This window comes from Eucyclogobius newberryi, unplaced genomic scaffold (assembly GCF_026437365.1).
Source record: "Eucyclogobius newberryi isolate DKJ021-1_F unplaced genomic scaffold, fEucNew1.0.hap1 SCAF_14, whole genome shotgun sequence".
Classification (NCBI taxonomy): Eukaryota; Metazoa; Chordata; class Actinopteri; order Gobiiformes; family Gobiidae; genus Eucyclogobius; species Eucyclogobius newberryi.
This window is the reverse complement of record NW_027315768.1, coordinates 29,027,401-29,040,949: the sequence shown is the minus strand read 5'-3', so window position 1 is coordinate 29,040,949 and position 13,549 is coordinate 29,027,401. Positions and strand designations below refer to the sequence as shown.

Below are 13,549 nucleotides of genomic sequence, written 5' to 3'. Positions count from 1 at the left end.
GCAGGGACTCCCAGACTTCCTTCTCCCCAGACACTTCCTCTAACTCCTCCGGGGGGATCCCGAGTCGTTCCCAGGCCAGCCGAGAGACATAGTCTCTCCAGCGTGTCCTGGGTCTTCCCCGGGGCCTCTTCCCGGTGGGACATGCCTGAAACACCTCCCGAGGGAGGCGCCCAGGAGGCATCCGGAACAGATGCCCGAGCCACCTCAGCTGGCTCCTCTCGACGTGGAGGAGCAGCGGCTCTACTCCGAGCTCCCCCCGTGTGGCCGAGCTCCTCACCTTATCTCCAAGGGAGCGCCCAGCCACACGGCGGAGGAAACTCATTTCGACCGCTTGTATCCGCGATCTTGTTCTTTCGGTCACTACCCAAAGCTCATGACCATAGGTGAGGGTAAGAACGTAGACCGACCGGTAAATAGAGAGCTTTGCCTTTCGGCTCAGCTCCCTCTTCACCACAACGGTCCGATGCAGCGACTGCATCACTGCAGCCGCTGCACCGATCCACCTGTCGATCTCACGCTCCATCCTTCCCTCACTCGTGAAAAGACCCCGAGATACTTGAACTCCTCCACTTGGGGCAAGGACACCCCACCCACATGAAAAGGGCAAGCCACCTTTTGCTAATTCTCATCCCAGCCGCTTCACACTCGGCTGCAAACCGTCCCAGTGCATGTTGCAGGTCCGGGTTTGATGGAGCTATCAGGACAACATCGTCTGCAAACAGCAGAGATGAGATCCTGTGGTCCCCAAACCGGACACCCTCCGACCCCTGACTGCGCCTAGAAATTCTGTCCATAAAAATTATGAACAGAACCGGTGACAAAGGACAGCCCTGGCGGAGTCAAACATGCACTGGGAACAGGTCTGACTTATTGCCGGCAATGCGAACACAGCTCCTGCTCCGGTCATACAGGGACCGGACAGCCCTGAGCAAAGGGCCCCGGACCCGGTACTCCCGGAGCACCCGCCAAAGGACACCCCGAGGGACACGGTCGAAAGCCTTCTCCAGATCCACAAAGCACATGTGGACTGGTTGGGCAAACTCCCATGAACCCTCGAGCACCCGATGGAGGGTATAGAGCTGGTCCAGTGTTCCACGACCGGGACTAAAACCACTCTGCTCTTCCTGAATCCGAGATTCGACTATCGGTCGGATTCTCCTCTCCAGTACCTTGGAATAGACCTTACCCGCGAGGCTGAGGAGTGTGATCCCTCTATAGTTGGAACACACCCTCCGGTCTGCCAGTCCAGAGGCACAGTCCCTGACCGCCACGCGATGTTGCAGAGACGTGTCAACCAAGACAGTCCTACAACATCCAGATACTTTAGGTACTCAGGGCGGATCTCATCCACCCCCGGAGCCCCGCCACCGAGGAGTTTGCGAACAACCTCAGTGACTTCAGCTTGGGTGATGGATGAGCCAGCCTCTGAGTCCCCGGTCTCTACTTCCTCTTCGGAAGACGTGACTGAGGGATTAAGGAGATCCTCAAAGTATTCCTTCCACCGTCCGACGACATCCCCAGTCCAGGTCAGCAGGCCTCCACCCGCACCGTAAACGGTGTTGGTGAGGCACTGCTTCCCCCTCCTGAGGCGCCGGACGGTTTGCCAGAATTTCTTTGGTGATAGTCCTCCTCCATGGCCTCCCCGAACTCCTCCCAGGCCCGGGTTTTTGCCTCTGCGACAGCACGAGCCGCGGCTCGCTTGGCCTGCCGATACCTGTCGATGACCTCCGGAGACCCACAAGCCAGAGTGGCCTGATAGGCCTCCTTCTTCAGTCTGACGACATCCCTTACTTCCGGTGTCCACCACCGGGTTCAGGGGTTACCGCCACGACAGGCACCGGAGACCTTGCGACCACAGCTCCGAGCAGCCGCATCAACAATGGAGGCGGAGAACATGGTCCACTCGGACTCAATGTCCCCGACCTCCCCCGGGACATGGGAGAAGCTCTACCGGAGGTGCGAGTTGAATACCCTACTGACAGAGGGCTCCATAAGACGTTCCCAACAGACCCTCACAATGCGCTTGGGTCTGCCAAGTCTGTCCGGCTTCCTCCTCCGCCAGTGGATCCAACTCACCACCAGGTGGTGATCGGTTGACAACTCTGCCCCTCTCTTCACCCGAGTGTCCAAGACACGCGGCCGGAGGTCAGATGACACAACAACAAAGTCGATCATTGACATCCGGCCTAGGGTGTCCTGGTGCCACGTGCACTGATGAACACCCTTGGGCTTGAACATGGTGTTTGTTATGGACAATCCGTGGCTAGCACAGAAGTCCAATAACTGAACACCGCTCAGGTTCAGATAGGGGAAGCCGTTCTTCCCGATCACCCCTCCCCAGGTGTCACTGTCATTGCCCACGTGGGCGTTGAAGTCCCCCAGTAGAACAACGGAGTCCCCGGTTGGTGCACTGTCCAGTACTCCTCCCAAGGACTCCAAGAAGACCGGGTACTCTGCACTGCTGTTCGGCCCGTAGGCCGCCACAACAGTGAGAGACCTGTCCCCCACCCATAAGGCGGAGGGACGCGACCCTCTCGTTCACTGGGGTAAACTCCAACACGTGGCGGCTGAGCTGAGGGGCTCACACCACACCAGCCCGCCGCCTCTCCCCGCGGGCAACACGAGAGAAGTGGAGCACCCAGCCCCTCTCGAGGAGATGGGTTCCAGAGCCCAAACTGTGCGTGGAGGTGAGGCCGACTATATCTAGTCGGTATCGCTGAACCTCCCGCACAAGCTCAGGCTCTTTCCCCCCCAGCGAGGTGACATTCCATGTCCCCAGAGTTAGTCTCTGTGTCTGGAGATCTGGTCGCCGAGGCCCCTGCTGTCGAAAGCCGTCCAGATCTCTCTGCACCGGCCCCTTATGGATCCTCCTACGGGTGGTGGGCCCACGGGAGGGCGGCCCCACGTCGCTGTGCCCGGCCGGGCCCCGTGGGGTAAGACCCGGCCACCAAGCGCTCGCCATCGAGCACCCATCCCAGGCCTGGCTCCAGGATGGGGCCCCGGTGACGCCGATCCGGGCGACGTAAACGGCCTTGTTTTTGTTGTCATCATAAGAGGCTTCTGAACCGATCTTTGTCTAACCCGTCACCTAGGACCTGTTTGCCTTGGGAGACCCTACCAGGGGCTTGAAGCCCCCGACAACATAGCTACCGGGATCATTCGGGCGCTCAAACCCCTCCACCACGTTAAGGTGTCGGTTCAAGGATATTCTGATTATGTTTAGGGTAGCAGAGAAGGCTTTGCTTGTTCTGACGGCCCACCACTGATTGAACATGCCCGCACCCAGTGCTGCGCCTCGGGCCGCCGTCCACTCTGCGCTGCGGGACTCATAAGACTCATTTCTCAGTGAATATGATTCTGATTGTAATAAAACATACAGCGTTTTGAAACTAAAAATTTAGAGAACACGACGTGTCCCCTGGACAGTGCTTCTACTGTCCACAAGATCTACAGTGTGTCAAACACTTGCGCTTCCTGCTTGATTGGCCCCGGTGGCCGTTTGTGGTGAATTTTATTTTCTGCGCGCCATAGATTTTCTTGTGAGCGCACTATATGCGAGCAGTGCGCAGCTGCACAGGCGCGCATCTTAGAGGAAACAGTGCCATATCTTGGGGAAATGTGGGCATTACAGGCGAAAGGTAAAATTAATGGCCAGCCGCAGTATCGAGAGTTTGAAACCCTACTCCGACATTTGCTGCCTGTCCTCCTTTCTCTCTCATCTACTGTCTCATTAAGCCTACGGCAATTTTATTTTTATTTTTTTTATAAAAAAAATATTAAATTACATTTTAATATAACTTGGACAAGCTTGGCGGGCCGGATTGAAAGGCCCAACGGGCCGGATGTGGCCCACGGGCCGTAGTTTGGGGACCACTGCTTTAGACGCTCCTCTTACATTCTGCCCTCTGCCGTGCCAGTGTGAGCCGGGGGCCGTGCTCTGGACTGTCCCGGCCCATGAGCCTAAATTATTCACTCCTCTCTTTGTCCGAGCCTCTCTTTGCTGTCAACGCTCGCCCACGAGAGCAAGAGAGAGAGAGAGAGCGTCCTGCAGCTGGTCCGCTCGTCTTTGTGATCACGCCGAAGGATAAGAGCGAGCGACGGATCAACAGGTGAGAGACACTTTCCTTATATTTCTCATTTGAATAGTCGTGGTTTGTTTGTTTGTTGGTTTTAGTCAGTGTGATGTACTGTGTGGTGGTGATAGGCCAACACATTGTATATAATTGATCATTTAGTGCGAATATGTGTTGTAATTGTGATCAGTGACCATGTCTATTTCTTCAATAAATAAGGTATGAAATGTCAATCATAACCAATTATTCACCAATGAAAGGTAATGGCGTCTAGAAATGATAGATTTTCTGTCGATACATTTTTGGGTCTAAATAGGTTCGTTTGATGTTTTGAGAGACAAAGAAGAATTTGAGGACTTTGATCATAAATGTTCTGAGCTCATGCTGGATATAAAAGGTGATAGAAATAGCCACAGAGTGGAAACACAAATGTATTTTCAGTGTTATTTAAGCATTAAAAACAGCTATAACTTATTAAATGTAATAAGGACAAGTGTGTCACATCGAAGCAAAGAAACAACCCAGTTACACTTGACAGAACACTTTAAATTGTATTCCAGAAAACTGCCCATGACGTGTTCTTCTTTGTCCTCTCCCTTAGATCATGAGCGGCCTCGTCTTTTCCACATTTGTCCTCCAGGTGACACTCCTGTTTCCGTCGACGGAGCAGAACTCCTGCGTCGCCGGCTGCACCTGCCTGCCAGAAGTCAAATATGTCAACTGTTCGTCCCGAAACATCTCGGACACGCTCCCAAATGTCCCTTTCAGCACCGCATACTTGGACCTATCCCGCAATGACATCGTCCAGATACAGTCCTACTCCTTTGGGAATCTTATTGGCCTGAAAACCTTACTACTGCGAGATAATATGGTTTCCTTTGTGTCCGACGGCGCCTTTTTCCATCTACAAAGTTTGCAAAAGCTTGACATGAGCCACAATTTTATTTCTTATTTGGGTAATGGATTTTGCCTCGGGTTAAGCTCCCTCGCCGAACTCTCCCTGGCTTATAACAATTTAACAATCTTAGAAAGCAACGTATTTGACGACTTGGACGGCCTCGTGAAGCTGGATTTGCGCGCCAACCGTATCCGACGGATCGAGTCACGAGCGTTCAGCAGCACGACGACTTTGAGACACTTGTATTTGAACGAAAACAACATTACGACCTTGGAATTGGGAACGTTTTCCACTCTGCGTTCCCTTGAAATGCTCCAACTAAGTCGGAACAAGATCGCCTCAATCCAAGTCGGGGTCTTTACGTCGCTTTGCAATGTTGTCCTGCTCGATCTGTCGTACAACAAACTCTCCGGCCTGCAATTTAAGACGCTGCTGAGCATCTGTGCATCGAACGCCCATGTTTTGCTGGAGGGGAACCCGTGGCATTGCGACTGCGACTTACAAAGGGTTTTCCGAAAGTTGGACGACATTCACAGGTTGTTTTTGGACGATTATCATGAACTGAGATGCAGCGATCCGGCGGAGTTAAAGGGAAGTCTGATTGTGGAAGTAGCACATGAACTTTGCATCGCAGAAACGGTAACGGTGCTAATTTTAACGGGAACGGTGTTGGTAACCGTGTTAGCAGCCATTCTGATGGGGGAGAAGAACAAGAGGCAAAGTTTGGCCAAGGATTCTGCAGAGGAGCAGGTCGGCCTGGAGGGTTACTGTGACAACTGAGGCCGTGTACTTTGAGCGCTTTTTGTTGGACAATTTTGTTTTTTATCGTCACTTCCTGGTTGGACATGAGCAGCAGATGTGATAGTTCCACAACTGTTACCTAGCAACCAAATGGTAAACGAGGGTCAAAATCCATGTAAATCGCACAATAATTAGGATTTGGCAAATAATAATACCTGAAAACGCCTTGATTTAGTTGAATTATTGCAAGCATTACTTTTCTTTACTATTTTTTTCCTGTACAATAAATGGAAACGATCGAGCTGCTGGGCAAATTGAATATACAAATAAAGCTCTGACCCTTTTATTTCCAGTCAAATCAAACATTCTGGGAAGAATCAGGGTCAGAGAAACACATGAAAGAGGTTTAATGACATAGTGTGTTTATTGCTCCAAGTAAATCAATAACATCTCTATGGTGACAAGCAAAAACATTACACAGTGAAGCTTTTATTTAGTTATTATTTTTGTTAATCATGAATTATCTCAAATTGATTTTATTTGACTTTTAGATATTTTCATGCTGCTGTTCTTGTACTTTTCTGTTACAATACTACAATTTCCCCATCAAAAAACAAACTTTTTTTAATTTTTTTTATTTTCTAATGTTACAATTTGTGTGATGTCGGTGTAATCCCTCATTCGTCCAGGCGTGTTCCATTGTAGAAAAAGCTTCAGTTGTAGTCATCTGGACTCAGTTAGAAAAATTCGACGTTTCGACTCTCATCCAAGAGTCATTGTCAATAAAAGAATTTAGGTCGAGAACTCCAAAAGCTCCAAATAGAAGTATTTAGGAAACCGACACAGGACCAGTATCTGCTCTTTGGTTCCAACCACCCACTACAGCACAAGCTGGGTGTGATCAGAACCTTACAACACAGAGCTCAAGGTGTGCCCACCAGCTCAGAGGGCAAGAAGAAAGAGGAAAAACACGTCCGAAATGCCCTTTCAGTCTGTGGTTACCCCGCTTGGTCTCTCAACAGAGTGAAGAGAACCAAGAAGCAGGACAAAAAGGAAACTGAACAGAGAAGGAAGGGCGTTTCTATCCCTTATGTCTCTGGCCTGTCGGAAAAACTGCAGAGATTTTTTAGACAACACGAAGTCCCTGTTTATTTTAAACCAGGAAACACTTTAAGACAAAAACTGGTTCACCCTAAGGACAAGTTGCCGACTCAAAAACAGAGCAATGTAGTTTATTCTATCCAATGCAGTAAAGAAAGTTGTAAAGAACGTTACATAGGTGAGACTAAACAGCCTCTGCACAAGAGGCTCTATCAGCACAGAAGAAATACTAGTTCAGGACCACAGAGCGCCGTGCATCTCCATCTTGAAGCCTCTAATCACTCGTTTGAAGACGGTGAGGTGAAGATTTTAAGCAGGGAGAAAAGATGGTTTGAAAGAGGAGTTAGGGAAGCTATTTTTGTTAAAAAAGAAAGACCTTCTTTAAACAGAAATGGAGGACTAAGATTCAATCTTCCTGGTATCTATAATGGTATACTGAACCCCTGGAGAGGTAGAGGACCAGGACCAGGACATTTAGATGCTAATCAGGTACTCAGGGTGTGTGAGCCAGGGTCTCACAAAGTCAAAGAGGATACTAATAGCCCATTAAAGGTCTGAATAGGCTCGGTAGATACAAAGAGGGTAAGTTTCTGTTGAAACAAACAACTCTTTCCACTTCAGGAAGGCTCCGCCCAATGGGCTGGACTTACCACAGAATAGTACAAATATCGGAGTTCTCGACCTAAATTCTTTTATTGACAATGACTCTTGGATGAGAGTCGAAACGTCTAATTTTTCTAACTGAGTCCAGATGACTACAACTGAAGCTTTTTCAACAATTTGTGTGATGTATTTTAGATTTTTGGGACTGAAAAAAGACAAAAACAGATGGATTTATGAAATTACTGCTGATTTCAACATTTTGCAATCATGTTAAATAGAAAACTCAACAAAAAAATTTATGGAGAGAAACACAGAACAAAAATAGTATAATTGGTGCAGTTTTTGCTAATAAAATCACTTTTTACATTATGACAGAGCAAAGAGTTATACATAAGAGTTATAGTTACATTACACGAGGAATAACATTTGAATTGATAAAAAGTTAATTGAAAAGAGTGTCTGATCTAGAGAATATGAGTTTGTTTTTACAGTAAGAGTTTAAATTACAGTGTTTTGTTGCAGGTGAGTTCAACAAAAGGTCGTACCACATTCTAACTCAAAATGTGTTAATTGTTTTAATAAGTCATGTTTCTGTTATGATTTTCATCCTCCACATGTAATTTTTTAGTACCAAATTGTAAGTGAAGCATTTCAATAAATACTATAATTTCAAACTTGATTTTTATACTATGATTGTCAAAAATAGTCTTTTCATTAAGATTATTCAGGAAATGTTCAATATTTTTCTTGTTTTTGTCATCTTGTTTTATCTTGTTTTGATAATAATTTTTAGTCAATATAAATTTTTTTGGGCAACCCTCACAAAGAGTCTTTTAAACCTTTAAATCATTTGTTAAAAATAAAAGGCACTGATTTGGTCCTAAACTGTGGAGAACAAAGCTGTTATATGAGTTTAAGGAAATGTACAGTGGCTCCAGTATCACACCAGCCAATCCTGGCTCCAGCGTAGAGAGTCTGAGTGAAAGTGGTCTGGACTCTGTGGAGGAGGCTCATGGATCTTTCAGAGACCCTGTAAAACTCCAAAACCCCTGCACTGTGGTCCAGGTAAACCCCAATTCTGGACAAGACCGGACCTGAGACTTTGGATTTGACTGAGTTAAACATAAATGAATGACTGGTTTTGTCACAGTATAAGGCCCAGGATTTATCATTGAATCCAAATGCACATTCATTATCGCCTCCTTTTCTCTGAATATTTCTATATGCAACAGCGATATCAGCCCACCTCCCGCTCCACTCCACCTCCCAGTAACATCGGCCCCTCAGACTCTCTCTGCTCAGGACCTGAGGATAGTGACTGAATCTGTCTGTATGATCAGGATAACTCTGGTCTTCTCTCATAACTGTTACTCTTCTGTTTCCATCAGACAGAGACAGTCCGGTCTGAGCTGTGTTTGGGTCCAGAGTGATTTCAGAATAATATTGTAAGAAGTCCTCTCTGGAGCTGGGTTCAGCTGGAGACAGTAAAACCTGGACTGGACTCAGAGCTGACACAGCTCTGGTCACTTCCTCAAAGTCGCTCCGGGGCCCGGTCTGAATCCTGGCTGGGTCTGTGCTCTGTGTGTCTGTGGACAGTGAAGCGTAGAGCTGTAGAAACTGGTTATGATCCGGAGTGAGGGACAGTGTGTCCAGCTCAGAGATGCTCCTCTTCAGCTCAGTCACGTCCTGCTGCAGTTGGTCCTGGAGCTTTTGGACTTGGCTCAGTTGGGTCTGCTCCTGGGAGAGGATCTGCTGCTCCACTTCAGAGCCTCGTTTCTCCAGGAGAAGGACTATCTCTCCAATGCTGTCCCTGCTGCGCTGCACTGCTGTCTGGGCAGAGCGGCTGATGTCCTGGGCTTCCTGTTTGAGCCTCTTCAGGTCTGTGTCTTTGTCCTGGAGGCTCTGGAGCAGCAGGGCCCTCCTGGCCGGCAGCTCTGCCTGTGTGGACCAGCACCGTGGCCCCGGTGCTGGTCCACACAGAGGTAACAGATGCTCTGCTGGTCGCTACAGCAGAACATTTTCTTCACTTCGTTGTGTTGAGAACAGATGTTTTCCTGGAGCTTGTGGGACGGCGCCACCAGCTGGTGTTTCTGTAACACTGCAGCATCATAATGAGGCTGGAGGTGGCTCTCACAGTATGAAGCCACACACTGCAGACAGGACTGGACAGCTTTCATCTTCCTCCCAGTGCACACATCACAGGACACATCCTGAGGTCCGGCATAGCAGCGGTCAGCAGGGGGCGCTGTGAGTCCAGTCTTCTTCAGCTATTCTACTACACCTGCTAACATGATGTGTTTGATGAGGACAGGCCTGGGGCTGAAGCTCTGGCGACACTCGGGACAGCTGTAGAGCTGCTTCTTGTCCTCTTGGTCCCAGTGGTGTTGGACACAGGTCCTGCAGTAGCTGTGTCCACAGGGAATAGTCACCGGATCCTTCAGTAGATCCAAACACACGGGACAGAAGAAGGCTTCTTGGTCGACTGCTTTCTGTGCCATCTCTCCTGGATCAGAGCGAGTGCGAGTTAGACTTAGACACAAATGAAACTTAAAGTGAGTGAGAGCTGTGGGAGGGGCCAGGCTTGCACAACAGCTCTGTGCAGATCTGAGGAGGAACCAGGAAGCATCAAGCAGCAAACCTTTAAAGACACAAGCATGTTTTATTAGAGTTTAAAATGAGACTCAACAGTTTAAAGTCAGAGACACATAATCACTGGGCACAAGTAAAACATTACAAAAGATAAATAAAGAGGCTTCAAAGTCTAAAGAATCATATCTCTGTAATCACAGAATAATGATCCATAAATCAGGTCAAACATCTGCATTTTGACAGTAAAAAGTCAAATATACCATAGATTTATTACTTGTCTTCCACCAATATTAACCTGGAGCTCTTTATAATGTTGTGATGTCTCCTGGACCCAGCATTTATATTACAACTCTAATTTACAAGTGTTTCAGAAAGATGTTTTTGACTCTTCAGTTGACAGTTTTAAACTCTTTGAGCTCAGTTTTACCCAGTTCTGGTGCAAGTATAAGCAGCAGTGGGCGTGTTTTTTGGTAATTTAGTTGTTAATTTATCTGTAAAAATGTTAAATGTGTAATAAATACATGTTTTGAACAGAATGTTTAAAGGTGCACTATGTAACATTTCTGGTTGTGGGTTTGATCATCTTCATCTCCATTAAATCTTTCTGTTTCCCCTTTGAGAAAAACAAGTGACTCCACCAAACCAAGACATTGTTCAGCAAGAAAAACAGCTGTAATCAAATAAATGCATGAAACGTTTATTTAATGCAGTTAGACTTTGAAGCCAAAGCAAAAACATCTCCATGGAGACAAGCAGGTGACAGAGCTCCCGCTAGAAAAGTTACGTAGTGCATATTTAATACATTTAAAGCAGTCACTCTCTGGACAGTGCATTAAAACTACAGCTGGTCTTTCAGGTTTGTCCTCACTGCTGTACCACAATGAGCCAGTAGATGGCAGCATATGACAACCATTTTCAAAAGTATTTTGGTAAATAACAAATCCACTAAGAACAGAATCAGAAAAGGTTTATTACCATTGTCTGAGCTTAAGGTGCAACACAAAACAATGAATAATAAAATAACGATCTATATCACAAAGCAGCTAAATCAGCACAAAATCTAATTCCTCTAAAGTTAATATAACTTTAGGTTTTACCACGCACTGACACAACAGTAAAGCTTGTAATAATAGCTCTGCTGCATGTTCTGCTGCCTCTAAGTACAAAGTCCAGGCTTGTATTCCAGTGTCCAGATGACTCAAACTGAATCTTTTACTTTGATAGGCTCGTGTTGTGTAAACAGGAAACAGCTTACGTCACTGAACTCAGCTTGACTACATTTCATTGCGTTTACAGAGAATCACGTGGTACATGTGGGCGTGTATTACCTGTAAGTCACTGGTTGGAACTAGGTCATATAGGGAATTGGAAAGGAAGTGACGAAATCCAAGATGGCGGCGCTCTCGCGGCCCAAATCACTTACGATTCACCATTTTGCTACACGGTTTTGGTACACCTGGTGGTGAAAGAAATACATTTACTGTCTCGCTACTTTAAGATAGCATAATTGCTGGCCCGATGGTCAGAGACACGGCTTGGTGTCAAAGCATTTAAGGGTATGATTCCTGCACTGAGCTTTATTATCTCAAGTTTAAAAAAATAATAATTTTGGGATGAGTTAGCTACACTTTTGCTAATACAAAGTCATGGTGTAAACTAGTTTTAGCCAAACGAAGTAAACCTAAAACTTAGGGTTAGGTTTAGGGGTTAAGGGTTAGGGTTAGGGTTAGGGTTAAGGTTAGGGTTAAGGTTAAGGTTAGGGTTAAGGTTAAGGTTAAGGTTAAGGTTAAGGGTTAGGGTTAGGGTTAGGGTTAAGGTTAGGGTTAAGGTTAAGGTTAGGGTTAAGGTTAAGGTTAAGGTTAAGGTTAAGGTTAAGGGTTAGGGTTAGGGTTAATGTTAGGGTTAAGGTTAAGGTTAAGGTTTGGGTCAGGGTTAGGGTTAAGGTTAGGGTTAAGGTTAAGGTTAAGGTTTGGGTCAGGGTTAGGGTTAAGGTTAAGGTTAGGGTTAAGATTAAGGTTAGGGTTAATGTTAGAGTTAAGGGTTAAAGTTAAGGTTAAGGTTTGGGTCAGGGGTTAGGACCCAGACCCATGTGATTTACATTTTCACAATTCTTTGTTTTACATTCAATGCACACCCATTTATATTGTTTCTCAGCAAGACAACACCACCAGGAACTCATTGTTTGGTCCTTGTTCACATCAAATGCATCGTAAACTTCAGGTTTGGACCCAAGAGTGAAAATTATTGATGGATCAGCAGAATTAGCGGGACCGTTCGCCATGTTTACTACGGTCGACCACCTGTTTACGTCCGCCCGGCTCCCGCCATGTCGTCCTCCCTATATGACCTAGTGCCAACCGTAAGTCACTGCCCACTGTCATGAAGTCCTCTCATATCTCTGTTATTCTGGTCACATTCCAGACACTTTGAGTGAATTCAAGCGTGTTTTGTACTTTTCTCTCTACTTTTTGCTGCCGGGATTTCAAGTCTCCTCCGGGGTCAGGCCATGGCGCAGTGGAGGTCGCTCCTGACGTTAGAGCCGGACTTGAAGAGCCGTGTGGTCCGTCTGTACGTGCGCAAGTTCCCCTTCGATATCCGCCGCTGTCTGAGCCTCTGGATCGAGGAGCAGGACTGGTGAGTCCAGGAGGAGGACAGGAGGAGGACAGTGAGAGCAGGAGGAGGACAGTGAGAGCAGGAGGAGGACAGGAGGAGGACAGTGAGAGCAGGAGGAGGACAGGAGGAGGACAGTGAGAGCAGGAGGAGGACAGGAGGAGGACAGGAGGAGGACAGTGAGAGCAGGAGGAGGACAGTGAGAGCAGGAGGAGGACAGTGAGAGCAGGAGGAGGACAGGATGAGGACAGTGAGAGCAGGAGGAGGACAGGAGGAGGACAGTGAGAGCAGGAGGAGGACAGGAGGAGGACAGTGAGAGCAGGAGGAGGACAGTGAGAGCAGGGGGAGGACAGGAGGAGGACAGGAGGAGGACAGTGAGAGCAGGAGGAGGACAGGAGGAGGACAGTGAGAGCAGGAGGAGGACAGTGAGAGCAGGAGGAGGACAGTGAGAGCAGGGGGAGGACAGGAGGAGGACAGGAGGAGGACAGTGAGAGCAGGAGGAGGACAGGAGGAGGACAGTGAGAGCAGGAGGAGGACAGTGAGAGCAGGAGGAGGACAGGAGGTGGACAGTGAGAGCAGGAGGAGGACAGTGAGAGCAGGGGGAGGACAGGAGGAGGACAGGAGGAGGACAGTGAGAGCAGGAGGAGGACAGGAGGAGGACAGTGAGAGCAGGAGGAGGACAGTGAGAGCAGGAGGACAGGAGGAGGACAGTGAGTCCAGGAGGAGGACAGTGAGAGCAGGAGGACAGGAGGAGGACAGAAGGAGGACAGTGAGAGCAGGAGGACAGGAGGAGGACAGAAGGAGGACAGTGAGAGCAGGAGGAGGACAGTGAGAGCAGGAGGAGGACAGTGAGAGCAGGAGGAGGACAGTGAGAGCAGGAGGAGGACAGGAGAAGGACAGTGAGAACAGGAGGAGGACAGTGAGAGCAGGAGGA

At 47.9% G+C, this 13,549-nt stretch overlaps 1 protein-coding gene and 1 pseudogene across 1 annotated transcript; one reads left to right on the top strand and one right to left on the bottom strand.

The window, feature by feature from the left end:
* The first annotated feature begins 4,677 nt into the window (after nucleotides 1-4,677).
* LOC140359095 (uncharacterized) lies at nucleotides 4,678-5,751 on the top strand. Its single transcript, XM_072443969.1, has one exon. It carries the CDS (start codon nucleotides 4,678-4,680, stop codon nucleotides 5,749-5,751), a length of 1,074 nt encoding a protein of 357 aa, XP_072300070.1.
* A 2,520-nt stretch (nucleotides 5,752-8,271) lies between these two features.
* LOC140359936 (tripartite motif-containing protein 16-like) lies at nucleotides 8,272-9,931 on the bottom strand (annotated as a pseudogene).
* Between the last annotated feature and the right edge of the window lie 3,618 nt (nucleotides 9,932-13,549).

Coding starts and splice junctions, on each gene's coding strand:
- LOC140359095 (XM_072443969.1), top strand. CDS start 4,678: ATGAGCGGCCTCGTCTTTTCCACATTTGTCCTCCAGGTGACACTCCTG.